The sequence below is a fragment of the Haliotis rufescens genome, unplaced genomic scaffold, assembly GCF_023055435.1.
Source record: "Haliotis rufescens isolate VD_foot unplaced genomic scaffold, xgHalRufe1.0.p SCAF_75, whole genome shotgun sequence".
Lineage (NCBI taxonomy): Eukaryota > Metazoa > Mollusca > Gastropoda > Lepetellida > Haliotidae > Haliotis > Haliotis rufescens.
Genome location: NW_025964367.1, coordinates 332,144 through 351,310, shown reverse-complemented (window position 1 = coordinate 351,310; position 19,167 = coordinate 332,144). Strand labels below are relative to the sequence as shown.

Sequence of the window (19,167 nt, the reverse complement as noted above, 5' to 3'; positions counted from 1 at the left end):
ATGATCTACATATTGAAACAGGCAGATATATAAATACCCCACGAGAACAAAGAAAATGTAACATGTGTAACTTAAATGAAATAGAAGACGAGTATCACTTCCTTATCAGATGTCCATTATATTTAGAACTAAGAATAAAATACTTACCAAAATACTATTACAGTGAACCAAACATATGTAAATTTATAAGTTTATCAAAATGTGAGAGAACAGAGATAAAGAATTTATCGATGTTTATTTACCATGCTTTTGCCCATAGAAATGAAATTGTTAATTGTTAATTAAATACTATCTATGCCGGAATAAAATGAGCACATTTATGGTTGTCATGATGTATATATGTGGGAGATGATTTATTTCAATTTGATGTTCTATTGTAATGACTAATTATGTTGAATTGTATTATGTACTAAAGGCCTGGGGCCTCTTGAGTACGAAATAAAGATTGACTATCGATATGACAAGTGTATTGAAAAGCAGGGAGGTCTTGTTGAAAAATGAAATTTAAAAACACTTTCACAATTGTTGGTTTTATTTGTTGGTATAACATTTTGATCAGCTCTCCTATCATGATCTGGTTCACATAATTCCTGAATTTGGTGCTTTATTTCTGAACGCATAGCAGGACTAGTTGCCTTCCGGGTGGATCATCTCCTGTGGCAACATCATGTTGCACTGAATCATTTAACCCAGTTCCCGAGAGATAAAAGGCAAAACAGTCACGATACCTAGCTAACAACTGACCCAGCTTGCTGCTCCTGTGACCAGTGGGGTGAAGAAAAATCAATATTCAAGTCACGTCATCTTGCTTCTATTTCTGACTGAGAATTGTTTTGCGCCGCTTTTAGCAATATTCAGCAATATCACAGCGGGAGATACCAGAAATGGGCTTCACACATTGTGCCCATGTCGGAATCGAACGAGGGTCTTCGGCGTGACGAGCGAACGCTATAACCACTAGGCTACAAGACCGCCCCTCTGACTGAGAGAGGTTAGATTTGATTGTATAGGCGTAATTTCATATGAGTGTACTGAAGTCCATTTCTCACGATTGTACGATTCCGACTATACCACGAATCATTATCAAATAGTGATGACGCCAGGCCGTGTTTGCGAAGAAATTAGCCTACCCTGCCCCACTGGTGCCACCTGTCACAAACACATGCAAAGTAGTAATGTAACCAATGTTTTTTAGTCCAGTTTAGACTTGAGGAAACCCGACTACCAATGGCTGACAAACATACAGGTGGGTTTCTTCTTTGTTCAATTATTATATTATTTTGACATGGCATTCGAAACTCAGTTTATACGCACTTTTGTCGATGACACCTCGTTAATCCATGTTCCTGCAATATCGTTCAGCTTTCTGTTCAGCTTTATGATTCCTGGAATGACGAGTTATAGCGCTATATAATTCTAACTGTATGGCGTAAATACCACTATCAATGACCTATGGTCTCCCTGCTCGAACATAGAGTTGTTACCAAGGTAGCTAAGACCACGTTCCTCACGGTTATCACTTTGACACATTACTATAGATAATTATTACATCATTAGTTGACACTTAAACTCAATACAAAAAGTTAAATAGTTTTTTTTCGTTTTATCAACAGGGATTTACCACTCATCAGCCGTTGTCCCGGCAACAAGTGAGGATCTCCGGAAGTTGTGTGAAGAACTCCGCCTTGGCTGCAGTGATGAGGACATCGCCGGGGTCCGGGGTACGTCAAGCTCCAAACAAAGACTTCTGATGTCACTCTATACAATAGCGCTCACCACAAACCACACCAAGCCACACCAAGCCACGCCAACTTTGCTCATGTCATATTGGTTGACAAAGTTTGGTATCTATTCTTCAGTTGATATTCCCCAGTGTTAATCAAGGCGACAAAATCTTTTCCATAATAAAACGAAATCTCTGCAAAAAGCAGAGTCTTTAGAACGATTCCGGCTATATCGTAAACACGTGTGCGGCTAGACGGTATCAAGTCAATACTCGTATTCCTGTGTTTTACGAAAGTGATAAACATTTGTCTTCGTTTCGGATGTCCTTGTACATTTAGCTAAAAATTCATCAAAAACTAAGTTATGATTCAAAAGGGCGTTTATCACGCTCTCTGTCACCATCCTGCATCATTTTAAATCTCTCTGGTTTATTGAAATCCTAGTGTATGATTTAATCCCGATTATATCATGCATGTACATATTTTTCAGTGTAAGCGCATCGAGATTTATATATTGTTTTATATAGTTTGCCTGTGCATAGTAACATGGCCCAAATAAGGCTTCCTTGCAGCATTCTGAAAAAATGTTGCTTACTTCAAGATAAATAAACATTCCCAGTGTTTGTCCAGAGTGAATGAGTGAGTATGGTTTTACGCCACTTTAAGCAATATTTCAGAAATATCACGGCGGGGGACACCAGAAATGGGCTTCACACATTGTACCCATGTCGGGAATCGAACCCGGGTCTTCGGCGTGACGAGCGAACGCTTAAACCACTAGGCTACCCGACCGCCCCTTGTCCAGACATTTCCGTCTTTTGAAGGGCTGTTTAAAAAGTATAAGTCTCCCGAACGCCATACAGTAAACACAGTCGCTCACTGAACAATGCTTCCTCCATATTCCAGACAACTTCAGACAGTACTCTGCATGTCTGCAGCGTGTGTACGACCTGCCCGACCTCTCCCTCCCCGTCAAATACCCCCGGACCCCGGGGCACCGACCAACACAGGCCGACAACCCCTGCAACGCCTGGTACTGTACATGCTGTCTCTTTTGGAATCAAACCTATTGTATGTTATAAGGCTGTAGTTTGTAAAAGCGAAACTATCACCATTATATGCTAGATAGCGTATTATTTGTTTGTTTGTTGTTTAACGCCGCACTCAGCAATATACCAGCTATATGACGGTCGTCTGTAAATGATCGAGTCTCTACATGACAATCCAGTGATTAATATCATTAACATCGATCAACGCAATTGGGATACGATGACATACATCAACCAAGTCAGCGAGCCTGACCACCCGATCCCGTCAGTAGCATCTGAAGACAAGCATAGTCGACTTTTACAGCATACATTTGTTGCTGAAGACCTATTCTACCCCGGATCTTCACGGGTCAGATAACGTATTATGAACATGATCGAATTATGGCATATCAAAATTAAGTGAAAAAAGAAAAAGTGGCGGGTATGACGGAATATTTTTAATTTCACGTGTTCAATAATATCCACAGATTTGACAACCTGTGTTTTTTATTAACAGTGAAAATTCATACGTTATGGGCAACCATTCTTACAACTGTGAAAAGGTGACAGCGTTTACATCAGGTGTTGACAATCCGCGCGAGAATGTCATGCCCTACCTGTAATAGTCATGCCCTAGCACGTTAAGCTCAAGATTAGAATAGGTCTTCAGCAACCCATGCTTTTCGCAAAAATCGACAAATGGGTTCGCTGAATTGGTTGATGCATGTCACCGTATCACATTTGCGCGGATCGATGCTTATGTTGTCAATCACTGGATTGTCTGGTCTAGACAAATTATTTACATATCGTCGTCCTATAGCTGGAATATGGCTGGCATTAAAACAAACACACAAAGCGGTAGTTATTACGTCGCTGTCACAATATAGAGTTGGCATTAAACAACATTTACGACCGTCAGGATTCCAGGAGGGATGGCCCCCGTGTTAATGCCGCAGTTGTATACTTGGACTGTCGGTGTTGGAAAAACGTGCTACAGACCAATAAGTGATTGTAATGGTCACTGGCACGCTGAATGCACACAGTTGATGTAAGAGGAGAGGCAAGCAACTCATGAATAAAACTTGCGAAAGAAAACATACCTTTGACATTCAATAGTTGAAAGAATCATCATTTGTTTACCATTAAGGACATCTAAAGCGCATGTTAATCACGGTAATGTGTGATGTTGGATGCAGGTACTGGCGTTGTGACATCTGCTATTCACGGTAATGTGTGATGTTGAATGCAGGTACTGGCGGTGTGACATCAGCAATTCACGGTAAAGAGTGATGTTAAATGCAGGTACTGGTGGTATGACATCAGCTATTGACGGTAGTGTGTGATGTTGAATGCAGGTACTGGCGGTATGACATCGGCCATTCAAGGTAATATGTGATGTTGGATACAGGTACTGGCGGTGTGACCTCAGATATTCACGGTAGTGTGTGATGTTGAACGCAGGTACTAACGTTGTGACATCAGCCATTCACGGTAATGTGTGATGTTAAATGCAGGTACTAACGTTGTGACATCAGCCGTTCACGGTAATGTGTGATGTTAAATGCAGGTACTAACGTTGTGACATCAGCCATTCACGGTAATGTGTGATGTTAAATGCAGGTACTGGCGGTGTGACATCAGCTATTTACGGTAGTATATGATGTTAAATGCAGGTACTGGCGGTATGACATCAGCTATTTACGGTAATGTGTGATGTTGAATGCAGGTACTGGCGGTATGACATCAGTCATTCACGGTAATGTGTGATGTTAAATGCAGGTACTGGTGGTGTGACATCAGCCATTCACAGTAGTATGTGATGTTAAATGCAGGTACTGGCGGTATGACATCAGCTATTCACGGTAGTGTGCGATGTTGAATGCAGGTACTGGCGGTATGACATCAGCTATTCACGGTAGTGTGTAATGATGAATGCAGGTACTGGCAGTGTGACATCAGCTATTCACAGTAGTGTGTGATGTTGAATGCAGGTACTGGTGTTGTGACATCAAGGGATCTGGTTCGGGGCTACTGCTCGGCAGAACAGTCGGGGTCAAGGACAACATTGCTGTAGCCGGGGTCCCAATGATGAACGGAAGTCGTCTCCTGGAGGGATATGTTCCTGAGTTCGACGCCACAGTCGTCACACGAATTTTAGATGCAGGTAAGCCGCATCATTAGTGTATTGATACAGCATAGAGTAATCATCTTCCCGAGGCAAGGGAGTTAACTGACTGTAAAAATCCAGTTTCCACCCTTGTCGAACTAGGCTGGGATTATAGAGTTATATTTTGGCTGGACTGACGAGTCCAAACAAACTCGCTTAACGAAATCGACATCCGGTTCGTAAACAACATGGATCTCAACGTGAAGATTTCTGTCGACTGCAGGATTTCCAAAGGATGTGTACCGCCAACTGGGCATCGACAGATATTTTCCAAATCTGGAATATCCAATCTCGATCGTAGCGCCACCAGTACCTATTACGAGTTATGCCCCTTCTATGTCCCTCCTATTGACCAACTCTATTATCCCCTGTGTTTGCTTCAAACAAAATGGCGGCGCCCGGTTAAGACGACCTGATTGCTAATCAAGATCTATGTTGTAATAAAACGGGTCTTACGCAGCGAAGTGCATCAGATCACTTGAGCACCTAGATTAAAAGCATGAAAAGATTTGCAAAATATCTGTCGACCCCCAGTTGGCGGTACACACGCTTTGCAAATCCTGCACTCGACCGAAATCTGCACGTTGAAATCAATATTGTTTAAAAACCGAATGTCTCGTTCGTTACGCGATTTTGATTGGACTATGCATAGGCTCGTTACTCCAGCCAAAATGTAACTCCGGAATTCCAGCCTAGTACGGCAAGGGTGGAGACTGGACTTTTGTAGTCAGTTACCCGCCCTTGTCTCGGGGACGACCCCGAGTGACATCACAATGTGAAGAAAGGGATAGCGGGTGGTCGGCGACAAGTAGTACGATGGATATGTGCGTGTTCTGTCTCGTCTAAAAACGAGTTCTTGTGGCGAGTTCAATAGCACATACCAGCACTTGCTGATATGAGGCACCCAAGGGCTGTGAAAACGGTGACAGCAAATTTGCAAACTTAAGATAACACCAATTGCGAAGTAGCGTGACGATGAAACGAATTCATAAGCTGTAAAAAAATAAAAACTGCTGTAAACACGGAATACTTTGTTTTACCCCACACGTAATTTATTACATTGTAGGCCAAGACTCGAGCTCGAGAATGTCTGATTTGGCCATGCTTACCTTGCTTTGACATTAGTAATTATCTGTCATCAAACAACTTTAGGAAAATTCGGGTATCAACTTTTCACATCGACCTTTTAATAGTCTTGTGTCCGCTGATGATTTGTCAATGTCATCGTCATGACCTGCACGGGCACAACGTGCGTACACCCTCTGTACCTGTAACAAAACCAAATATGTTTGCCCGAATTCTGTACAACGCCTACTTAAACGGCAAAAGAAAGTATAGGTTGGCAAATTGTAATTTTCCTAAAAACAGCGATAACTAGTGGAAAGTGGGTACTGGGAATGTGACTGCCCAGGAACAGGTACCACAAAACAGCACACCCGAACGCGCCCCCTTTGACGGCGCTCGTGCGGTGACAAAGAAATGGTGAAACAGCTTTCCCGCATATGGCATAAGCTGCACGTACATGTTAACTGTATAAATGCGTTCGTCTGCAGGGTATAACCACACGTGATGAAAGCACACAAAAGAAATGCCACGACTGTCACAGGAGCAGATAGAGAGAGCCATCGGTATGGCCGAAATAGGGGCAACACAGGTCCAAATTGCCAGAAGGTTTACTTGTACACCATTGACAGTCGCCAGGCTGATTCAACGGTATAGGCAGACAGGGAGGACACAGGACAGGCCTAGAACAGGACGACCCCGAGTGACAACACAACTGGAAGACGGTCACATACGGCTCATTCACCTGCGAAACAGATTCGTAACGGCGACGGCGACGGCAGCAACAGCATTGGGACATCCCATTAGCCAACGTACAGTCCTACGACGACTTCGTGCTGCTGGAATCCGAGCGTATCGTCCTTTCCGAGGAATGGTACTGACTGCTCAACATCGACGCCTGAGACTGCGATAGGCGAGGCAGGTTCGACGCTGGCAAGTGAGAAATTGGCGTCGAGTGCTGTTTACTGATGAAAGTCGGTTCAACTTGTTTCGAAATGCCGGCAGAGAATGAGTTTATCAACGCAGAGCGGAACGTTTGGCTCCGGCGTGTTTTCGAGAGGTCCATCCATTCGGCGGGGGAGGTGTCATGATGTGGGGCGTTATTTGTGGAGATCAGAAGACTTATTTGGTGATTATAAAGGGAAACCTGAACGCTGTGCAGTACAGAGACCAAGTGTTGCAGCCAGGTGTGCTTCCGTTCTTACAAAACCAACAGCAGGGGACATTTTTTCAAGACGACAATGCCAGGCCCCATACTGGAAGACTGACTCGGAACTTTCTAAACCAGCAGAACGTTGACGTTTTGCCCTGGCCTGCCCACTCACTCGATATGAATCCTATTGAACATCTGTGGGACCATCTTGAAAGACAGATTAGAGCACGCCATCAGCCTCCCGTCAGACAAGACAAGAATTGCAGCAGGCCCTGAGAGACGAGTGGCAACGGATTCCAATCCACGTCATCAGAAGACTGACGTCATCGATGAGGCGGCGTATCACAGCATGCATTGAGGCAGCTGAAGGTCATACACCCTATTCAAGGCAACTGTGTCGACAATGAACTTGTAGTGTGTCTGACAATTTTTTGCTGACATTTCAGACAACTTTTGAAAATGAAATTTCTTACCCCACCATTGTTTACCTTGAGCTTACATTACCTGTGATTGAACAATTTCATTCAAACTGTGGTTGATCAATCATTTGTTACCCCTCCCTAGATTGTATTATTATTCACAAGAAAACCTCTTCTTGTTATTTTTTTATCGATCATGGAACTCGACCTATACTTTCTTTTGCCGCCCAGTTTATTTACAGCTCCCGTAAATCAGTATAACACTGTTGTGTATGTGTGTGTGTGTGTATGGTTGTAGGTGGGAACATCACCGGCAAGACGTCGTGTGAGGACATGTGTATCAGTGGATCGAGCTTCCTGAATGCCAGAGGGCCAGTGAGACACCCACATGATAAATCACGTGACTGTGGTGGATCATCCTCGGGAAGCGCTGCACTGGTGAGATGGGATATACAAAGCAAATACAGAGTTGATCAATGAAATCGTCTCTCAAATTTGTCATGTTTTAAAATGTTTTGCGACATATATATTTTCTCTACTTGTTGCCGATGATAGTTTGTAAATTTGTAAAAAAAATTGCATTATGATTACAGTCCTTGCATAATAGAGCGTTCGTTGAATTATCCATTAATGTTACCTCATAGTCAATTGGACAAAAGAGGCATAAGCAGTTCCCACTTTTTCTTTTCTAATATACACTGAGTCTTTCTGAGACCGCCTCCATGGTCTAGTGGTAGAGTGTCCGCCATGAGAGCGGAAGGTCCGTGGTTCGATCCCAAACCGCGCCATACCAAAAGACGTTAAAAGATGGTACTTGTTGTTACCCTGTCTGGCGCTCGGCATTAAGGGGCTAAAACAAGGACTGGTCGGCTCGGAGGCAGTATACTCTATCTGAGTGGGGTATTCATGTTAAACTATGGCATGGTATCTCAGTGAGCTAGCACTATAAATCGGCATCAGTCCGGACTAGTACAAGCAGCCACACAAACACACACACGTACATATGCATGCACGTCGCTATATAAGTGCAATAATCTTGAACGCGACGTTAAACCCCATTTCACCTCACCTCACCCGAGTCTTTCTGCCAACAATTAATGACCAGTAATAATTGCAAGTTTGTGCGTCAATTTCGTACGTGTAGTATATGTTTATAACTTTAATAAAACCCAGAAGCACGGGTAGGGTGCTGAGGGAACAAAGGCAATTTAAGTGCGGGATCCAAATACTTTCTCCTTGTTCAATGTCGACGCGTTTAGTTTACTTTTTAACCATTTCTTCGTCAGCTCAGCCTTGGCGAGATAGACCTAGCTCTTGGTACTGATCAGCTCGGCTCCATCCGCATCCCTGCCTCCTGGACGGGCGTGGTCGGGCTGATGCCCACATTCGGTCTCGTGCCCTTCACTGGGGCAGCATCTATAGACACATGCAGAGACGTCATCGGGCCCATGGCTAGAACAGTCACAGACTGCGCTCTGCTGTTGCAGGTATGGGAAGCATAAAAGTACCCTCTACCATATTATACCAACAGCAAACATGTACATGTGTGAAGAATAAGGATATGTTTTATTCCATACTTAAAGAGTGAGTGAGTTTGGTTAAACAGTATTCCAGTTATATCGCGGCGTGTCAGCTTTATGTGGGAGGAAGCCCGAAGTGATGCAGGTCTCAGACGTTTACCACTTCGGTGTAATCCACGAGCACGGGTATGGTGCTGACAAACCTAGAAACATTATCGGGGCGAACCGGGATTCGAACCCACAATCATAGGTTTCTGGCGTGCCAAAGGGACGCAACTCTGCACAGCGAATCGCGACGCCTTAGACGACTGGGCCACCCGTGCCCCCTATACTGAAAGACCTCAGGCCCATAGTACAATATGTATGTAGTTGGTGCGTTATTTACTCTACGATACGAATACCTTTGATGGGGAATAAGTAAGTCTTTATAGGCATTTTGAAGTTGGATGTTAACATGACAATGAGTACAAATTTGCATGACAACATGTATATGTAAAACAAAGAATTCGTTAACAATAATGATACTTATTGTTTTGTATACAATATCAAAACATACATACAGATCATAGACAATGCAGATTATGTGCGGCCAATTACAAGTTATGTGTGTGTGGTGTGTGTGTGTGTGTGTGGGGGGGGGGGGGGGGGGGGCTTTTTTGAAGGGGTTGGGGTTGGAGGGGGTGGTGGTGGTGGTGGTGGTGGCTTGGCGTCTTCCGCTCGTCTGTCATACAACGCTAGGGGTACAGCATTTATGTTCAATCTACATGTGTGTGATGCATCAGTGCCAGGTTCGTCTGTGTCCAGCTGTGGACACTGATGACATCGATGACATTGCTTTATTGTAGATTGACATAAAATCAATCAGTTAAATATGTTTATTGATCCTTTTATATCGAAAGCAACATAACGTTAGGATTATTATCTTTTACGTGGATTAATGCAACTTCAACGTATGCGTATAGTTTGTTTGTGTGTTTGTTTGTTGCTTTACAAACATTCCAGCTATATGACGGCGGTCTGTAATTGATCGAGTGTGATCGAGACGATTCAATTCAGTGATTTGCGTCATGAGCATCGACCTACGCAATTAGGATACGATGACATTCAAAGTTAGCGAGCCTGACCAACTGATCCCATTAGTTGTCGCATAGTCGCGGATCGTCCGTCAGGCATGTGTTACTGAAGACCGTTTCTAACCCGAACTACGTATGGACTGACACTTATGTATATGAATATATGTGCGTTTAAAATAACGGACCCGTGAAAATCCGGGGTAGAATAAGTCTTCAGCAACCCATGCTTGTCGTAAAAGGCGACTGTGCTTGTCGTAAGAGGTGACTAACGGGATCAGGTGGTCAGGCTCGCTGACTAGGTTGATGCATGATCGATGTTCGTGATGTCAATCACTGGATTGTCTGGTCCAGACTCGATTATTTACAGACCGCCGCCAAATAGCTAGAATATTGATGAGTACAGCGTTAAACAAGAAACAAACAATATATGGACGTAATTTGTAAGATGGTCGTTAAAGGCCCTGAATACGTATTTTTCTTTTATCCCACATAGGTCATAGAGGGAGATGATGACAATAAAGACCCAAGGCAATCAGGAAAGATTCCTCCTCAAAACTACATACAAAAGGTTTGTGCTTATTATCATACATGTATAGCGATATCAGCCTACAAACCTCTTGTCACGACCCCCCGAATATGTGTATGTCACCTGGCAGGAATTACTTTTTGTTACCTCCATACATCAATCCCTGCTTGCTCGATAAAAGAATCTCTCACAGTGGCGCTGTAAGAAGCCGTGCATCATCATTGGACATTGGCGGTTCAATGTATTGAGAAGGAAGAAACGTTACCTTGACATTTTCAAAATCTAGATTCGTTTCTCTATGAAAGTTAGTTTAATCTGTATATTACAAAAAATAGCAGGGAAAAGAATCGGCAAACATGGGAATACTGCATATATCCCTTAGTCCATGAGCCAGACTCCAAATTTTATAACTTCATAAAATTGTGCATGTTTTCAGCGAAAAATGACATTTATTTTAAAATGCGTCAAAAGTCGTTCTGCACCACACCACCAAAGACAATAAATTCCATCTTTTCAGACTTTTAATAGGCTTGTGTACTTCTTGGCTTCAATTATAACCCACTTTGTTTGAGAAAGTACCATTCGTGTGGTATTTTTAGTGTATTTCCTGGCAAGAGGTAGGATTTTAGTCAGGAGTCACATTTTGTGACCTTTTGACCTCTGGTGACATATATAATTACTGTGTTTTAACATACATTACATACCAGTGTATTGACAATCCAGCTACCAACATTTTGAGGGGTCATACTTCAATATATGACTTTTGCTTGTAAAGTTATTCCACTTTTTAGTTTCCCCTACCCCGAAATATGGTCTCTTGGATTCGACTCGGGTGTCCGACTTTATGTGGTGATTACTACCACTAAGCTGTGAGTCCCGGATTGCTTTCAAACTTTTTTTCATCTATGGATATATGACTTTCAAAAAATTATAGTGAGATTTTGCCACCCCAGGTGGTATCAATATCTGGTCTGGCTCATGGACGACCTATACAGCTTCTGTCACGTGACAAAGAACAAACCAGATGGAACCTCAATGCACACATTTCTCAATGCACACAATGCACCAGGTGTCCCCGCAATGGCGGAACATGTCCTGGCCTAGTGGTAGGCCCCGCTTTGACCATGTTCAGGACTATCAGAGAATGGTATATGGTCTCTGGGATTATATACATATATAGTTTGCTTATTGCCACATTTGCCAAGGGCAAATAATACATTTTTGTTAAGTCGACCGCCTCCGTTGTCTAGTGGTAGAGCGTCCGCCCGGAGAGCGGAAGGTCCGGGGTTCGATTCCCAGCCGCGTCATACCAAAAGACGTTAAAAGATGGTACTTGCTGTTACCTTGTCTGGCGCTCGGCATTAAGGGGCTAAAACAAGGACTGGTCGGCTCGGAGTCAGTATGTTGTGTCTGAGTGGGATATTCATGTTAAACTGCGGCATGGTATCTCAGTGGGCTAGCACTATAAATCGGCACCAGTCCGGACTAGTACAAGCAGCCACAAACACACACACACACGTCGCGATATAAGTGCAATAATCTTGGACGCGACGTTAAACCCCATTTCACCTCACCTCACCTCATTTTTGTTAAGTCAAAGATATCACTTAAAATTCATATCTCAAAATATATCCCCAGCTTGATAAAGGCATCGAGGGCTGTAAGATCGGTGTGCTGAAAGAAGGTTTTGAGATGTGTACCTGTCAATCTGTGTGTGATGTCGTCAGTATGGCCGCCCGGAGGTTGACTGATGCTGGCGCGGACGTGGAGGATGTGTCTATTCCAGAACATGCTGATGGTAATATAAATACAGAAACATGTCACCATAAGTTTTATTATTCACCTCTCGGAAAAGGTCACTTTTCCAAAACATTCCACAGGATTACACGTTACCTAGAAACGTGCTTTAGGAGCTACATGTATGTTTTTTAAATTTGAGCCGGGTCGTTGAAAGCGCTGTGCCGATCACCACGCCCACTTTGCTCCCAGACGGATTAGCTCCTCCTGATTAACCCATCTAATTTGCACGAAATAGATGCCTCGACACTATACGCTCCTTACAATTCCCCAGTTATTAACATAGTGTCCTTGATTTTGTCACTGAATTTGTGCATTTGCCTCAGATCTGGGGTAGTCATCGAAAGCGTATTCTACTACATGCCAACAATCAATCCCGACTGCAGTCGTACCAGCATCGTGCCATTGTAAAGGTCCATAGAATAATAATACACGGAACATAGTGTCACACCATCGTGACACCATGCATTGTTGCCTTACGAGCGCGGAAAGATTCGGGCGGTCGGGTAGCCTAGTGGTCACAACGAAGACCCGGGTTCGATTCCCGACATGGGTACACTGTGTGAATCCCATTTCTGGTGTCCCCCGCCGTGATATTGCTGGAAAATTGCTAAAAGCGGTGTAAAACTATACTCACTCACTCGTAAAGATTCCGGGTTTCAATTGGTCTCCAGAAACCTTTGCTTGTGGCAGAGGTGACTGACGGAATCGGGTGGTCAGGCTTCGTTGATGGATGTATTCGTATCCCAACGATGTTCAATACTTAGAACGATTCTCACTAGGTTACATACTGGATTGTCTTATCCAGACTTGATTATGTACAGACTGCCGCCATACAGCGGGAATATTACTGAGTGCGGCGTTAATCAAGAAACATTGTTCAACCTTGAACTTCTTGGTGCAAACTAGAATTGCCACCCTTGGATCCAGTGGAGACTTGTTGAAAGTTTCTCTTGTACAAAAACATGACGTTTGGCGGTATTTCACAACATTACATCCATCTCACACATGAAATGCAGATATTTCAGGATAGATGGAATACATATGTGAATATGTACCTGACAATATAATATTGTTATCTGACAGGGCTTGCGATAGCTTCCGTGATAGCCACCGAAGGGACCTACAACTGCATGATTAAAGGGAACGGTGAGTTACGAATCAAAATATTTTCACAATAAATATGTTCGAGTTTTTCAACTGTCCATGGCCTTTCAAAATGCTTTACGTATTCGAGAAAACACACTTACGAGGTTTTGGTAGACAGAGCATGCCCTGGGCAGAGGGAAAAACCAAGGGGGCGAAGCATCAGGGGGTGATTCTACATTACCAAAACCGAGGGAAAGTGTTTTTCTATACTTATAAACCGAAAAAAGAAACTTAAAACAACATTTATCAACATTTTTATGTTTCGAACATACTTTCCATGAACCTTAGGAAACGCGCGTAAAATATCTGTTGCTGGCGTACGGACCTTGAAATGGAAATTCTAAAAACCAGTGTGGCTTATCAACAGCTCTGTAGCCTCGTGGTACACTCACTGGGCTACAAATATGAAGGTTGCGAGTTCGATCATCGGGAATATAACGAAAACATTTGTCATTTGATTCTACATTTCATTACATGTTACAACCTGAACGGAAGTTATATTAATAAAATACCCAGGACATCATATAAAATCTCTGGGATATTATAACACATTATATAGCAAATATGACTTGAATATCCTATAAAATCCCAGGGACATTACAACGTCCCTGTTTATGAGATTTAACCCGACTGGAAAGTAAAACCTCACAAAAGGTTTTAATGCCTATAGAAAGAAGTCTCTTACTTAATAGCGATCCCAATGAATAGGTTTATAAATCATATATTTAACATACCAGTTAGGGAACACGCTTTTATGTTTTAGGCAATACCCCAGCAAGATCACAGAGGTTGATAATATGAATCCACCTCACTCACTGTACCCTTGTTGTAAGACCTTTGTTGCAACTATCGAACGCTTTAATCATTTGGTTATCAATATAATTAAGACAACGTCATTCAATCTGAACACAATTCCAGGTTTTGGCTTCTCGTGGAAGGGATTCTATCCCACAAGTCTCCAGGAAGCAATAAGTAAAGGTTATGCAGCCCGACCACACGAGTTGTCCCCCCTTGTCAAGACCTACTCACTTCTCGGTGAGTATATGTATCGGAAGTACGGAAGCAAGTTCTACTCCAAAGCACAGAATCTGGCCCTGATGTTGAGGAAACGATACGACGAGGCATTAAAGACATATGACGTCATTATAATGCCCACAGCCACACATCTGCCACCAAGGTTGCCTGGGAGAGATGCAAGTTTAAAAGGTACATATATAGATCCGAAATGTAGTGGACGTGATATTATTAACGAGATTAATTCGTGAACGTTGGGTGTTGTCGGGTTTTAATTCTGGTATAAATAATAAAACTAGCGAAAATTATGACGAATTCATAGAATCGTATTTTCCTGGAATGTCTGAATATTAAGACAAAACTTTTGGGGGTTCTGACAGCAAATTTTGTAACACGCCAATCGATATAATTTATTCCTGATTCATTATCCGAGTGAATGAGTGAGTGAGTGAGTTACTGAGTGGGGGGATGAGTCAGTGAGTGAGTTTAGCACAGCTTTGAACAGTGTTCCAGTTATATCGCGGCGTGTCAGCTTAATGTGGGAGGAAAGCCCGAAATGATGCAGGTCTCAGACGTTTACCACTTCGGTGAAACCCACGAGTACGGGTATGGTGGTGCTGACATTCCAAGAAACATATTTACACGAACCGGCAAAACCCCGCTTCATCCTTGTACAAATCCTCACTATCAGCCAGATCACACAGTGTATCTAGCCCTTCCACGGTAACCATGACATAGGGTACAAGTGACTGCTAGTCGATATTAGTGTGAAATGTTGGTAATATGGACGGTTATGTATATCCAAAATATCTCCATTCACCTCCTTTTAGTAAGCAACTACCGAATCGTATTTCCAAATAGCAACAATATTTCGGCATAACTCAGTTTGTGAAAACGATTTGCAACGAAACGCCAATGTTTCCCTTACACCAGAAAACATCACCCGTTTGACACTGTCAGCGTTGTAGGTATGAAGTAATTCGTAGGGGTAGGTTTTAATGTATATGTCGTCCCGACTGTGCATGAATACGTTTTATACACTGTCACGCAAATTAATTTGGGACATAATGACTCTGTGTTGTTACTGGTTAGGGCTCATCCCACCCATATTAAATCGTCCTTATTTCAAGTCTTCGGGGTAATATGGTTCCACACAGTTATGACCATCATAATTCTTTGGGATTCAGATATCCTTGACCGTGGCTTGTCGATGTTCGGGAATACAGCCCCCTTCAACTGCACTGGTCATCCCGCCCTCACTGTCAACGCCGGTCGTGTCGAGGGACTTCCGGTCGGTATGATGATTGTTGGCAGACATTTTGATGACCTCACGATATTACAGGTGGCAAGAGCCTATGAGAAGATCCGAGAAGACTAATCGAACATCAATCATAGAACACTACTTTAGTCATTTTGTGTTTGTCCAGGGATAAGGATTGTGTGAAGAAGTATAGCATTATACTATAACAGAGATGATTCTTTCTTACTTAATAGTCAAGATAATAAAGTACTTTTTTCTTATCGTGCTTAAAGAGAAGGGGACCGTATATTTTTTTGGTTTCTTAATTCATTTGGTTGTGTACGGAAGCGTGGTAGGGCCACGGTGAATTTCTAAGTCTAAGTATCTCCTACGTAGGACTTTCTCTCTCCTACGTAGGACTTACTCTCTCCTACGTAGGACTTACTCTCTCCTACGTAGGACTTACTGTCTCCTACGTAGGACTTACTCTCTCCTACGTAGGACTTACTCTCTCCTACGTAGGACTTACTCTCTCCTACGTAGGACTTACTGTCTCCTACGTAGGACTTACTCTCTCCTACGTAGGACTTACTCTCTCCTACGTAGGACTTACTCTCTCCTACGTAGGACTTACTGTCTCCTACGTAGGACTTACTCTCTCCTACGTAGGACTTACTGTCTCCTACGTTGGAGATAGTTATTCTAGGCCATATTAAGTCCTACGTAGGAAATACTTAGACAAAAAATATCGCCGTGGCCCCACTACGCTTCCGTAGTTGTGCCTTCTGTCAATGAATGTTGGACTCATTTAGTTACAGCTTGTGTAGACCATTGCATCACGCTCCATCTCTTATATATTATTATATTTTATGTATACACAGCAGCAAAAGTCCCCATGACACGATATAAAACAGGAACCTGGTCAAAGTAGACGCACAAGTCTGAAAGAATTCATATTGTCAAACAGACAAGGGTCCAGTAAACAAATTACACACTTAATGACATATGTCTAGCACGGAAATGATGTTATGATGAGAGAAAGATGCAAGGAGCGTGTTTTTGACCCGCTTGCTTGGATGCATGCAATGCATCTCCTTCGCATTATTTCTGGTGTCCCCCGCCGTGATATTGCTGGAATATTGCTAAAAGCGGCATAAAATCAAACTCACTCACTCACTCCTTCGCATTGAACGGATCAAACGACTAACACAGTATTGTGGGATGGCATCCCATATCTCCACAAGCCTGTCTCAGTTCCTGTACTCTAGTCAGAGCACGTGGTAAACGTCGGAGACGGCGGTCCATTTCATCCCACAGGTGTTCAATTGGAGAAAGATCTAGAGAGCGAGCAGGTCAGATCATGCTTTTCTGCTGCGGTTGCGTTTGTGCTACATGTTTTCATATTTTCGTATCCGATTTGAATACCAGAAAGGTTTTTCCTGTATGCAACCGATTGGAAAAGGTGGCCATACGATTTTTTGTTAATGTGGACTTTTCAGACTTGCTCCGCTTCCAGCTTGAGTATCATTACGTATTATTACTTCTCATCTTTTTTGTAGTACTGTGTAACTTGGGTGATCTTAATAAACTTGAAATTGACTACAGCATGTTTGTGATCCATCCATATAATTTCCATCGCTAGTTTACCTTTTATGTACAATGGAATATGTTTCGGTTGAAAAGCGAGAATGGTTATGCTCTGGCATTGAAGTGTTATACGGTTTACATAAGTGATTTGTCTGCTATAACAAGGAGGCTACTCCAGTTATCTTGAAGCAGATACCTGTTCAAAAATATTAAAAACAACTAAATTTACTTCTCTTCCACTAACCTGATTAAGCGTGCAAGGACTGACGGGACATGTAAGCAGTATCTCACACAATGTCATTTTCATATACGGTAAACTACGGTTATAACGAACTCAAAGGGACCACTAATTTTAGTTCGTTGTAGCCCTGGTTCGTTATATGCATATATACAGCATAACTACAGCATAACTACAGCAAATAGTCGTTATATCCGTCAGTTCGTTATAAGCGCGTTCGTTATAACCGTAGTTTACTGTAATCTTATTATTAATCTTCATTGATGTCTGTTTCTTTATCACTTTGGGCCCCTCCATGTTGTTCCAAGTCTTCAGGCTCAGAGAGACATTGGGCCTGTCTCTGAATCCATAGATCTCACTTTATCCAGAATAGGTTTGAAGATAGGTTCATTACCAAAGGAGCTCACGTAAATAAAGCGACAAAACCCTTTCCAGAAATATCTGCATACAACAGAGTCGATTGTACGATTCCGACTATATCATGAGCACGTGTTCATGAATCACTATCAAATAGTCATGATACCAGATGTTCGCGAACGTATCCTGCCCCACCAGGGGCACCCGTAACAAACACATGCAAAGGAAAGTCAATTGTTCACCTGAAAAAAAAGCCACGGGAACAAATGGTACAAGCCAAAATAAGGAATTACATCGGACATCATTTTGTCATTGACGCGTCAAATTTGGAAAAGTCCTCCACATGTCTACCATAAAACGTTTTGAAAGCTTGACTGTAACCATTCAATCTAGGAATGTCTCCTCCCTACAATTTATCAGTTTTCTCTCGATCCATAGCCACACCCGTCACCTCACGTTACCTAACCGTGTTCCTGTTCACAGTAGGATATGTACAGAATACTTAACGAGCTCCTGTGTAATACTAATTTTATAAAACGGATTAATAGTTCTTGTATCTGACAAGCGGCATAATTATAGTTCATATAATGAAGTCCACATTGCTTATTGAACATATAGGAAATCTAGAGTCAGTTCGAGAACCCTCTATCATATTTGGTCGAAGGGGAACACGAACATACCTCAAACTAAAGGGATCCCCTATTCTTTAAACTTCAGGCCTAAGGTACGATAAACATCCTGTACAGTGTCTATCAGTAAATATTTGACTCATGCTCCCCACCAGCAGACATTTTACGTGTTATTAGTACTTAATTTTGAATTGAGATCCATATGAATCGTATATAAAATCTGTCAATGAAACATTACACAGGCAATCTTCCGCATATGTATATGCTAGAGTTCATATGAAACACGCTAACAACAACATTTGAAGTTCTAAGTTCTCTGAGTCGCCAGAACATGTTTGTACTTCTCGTTTGTCGGTAAAGCATATATAAGCGAAGAACATGTTTGTACTTTTCGTTTGTCGGTAACGCATATATAAATGAACTGCGGAAATAGGCACATGGAACACTCACTGCACTATATTTATATGTACAACATCACTGGCGA

General features: G+C 42.4%; 1 protein-coding gene across 1 annotated transcript; it reads left to right on the top strand.

The window, feature by feature from the left end:
• The first annotated feature begins 1,227 nt into the window (after positions 1–1,227).
• On the top strand, positions 1,228–16,169 carry LOC124121164 (amidase-like). Its single transcript, XM_048388629.1, has 11 exons — positions 1,228–1,246; positions 1,614–1,721; positions 2,631–2,757; positions 4,744–4,916; positions 7,852–7,991; positions 8,840–9,040; positions 10,640–10,714; positions 12,311–12,470; positions 13,556–13,618; positions 14,537–14,824; positions 15,820–16,169. The coding sequence occupies exons 1-11, from the start codon at positions 1,228–1,230 to the stop codon at positions 16,008–16,010; spliced, it is 1,545 nt and encodes a 514-aa protein (XP_048244586.1). The 3' UTR covers positions 16,011–16,169.
• Positions 16,170–19,167: the final 2,998 nt, after the last annotated feature.

What these genes read in the sequence shown, in the direction of transcription:
- LOC124121164 (XM_048388629.1), top strand. An exon ending in ACTGCGCTCTGCTGTTGCAG is followed by an intron (nt 9,041 to 10,639) that starts GTATGGGAAGCA and finishes TATCCCACATAG; the next exon opens with GTCATAGAGGGAGATGATGA. An exon ending in GAGAGATGCAAGTTTAAAAG is followed by an intron (nt 14,825 to 15,819) that starts GTACATATATAG and finishes TTTGGGATTCAG; the next exon opens with ATATCCTTGACCGTGGCTTG.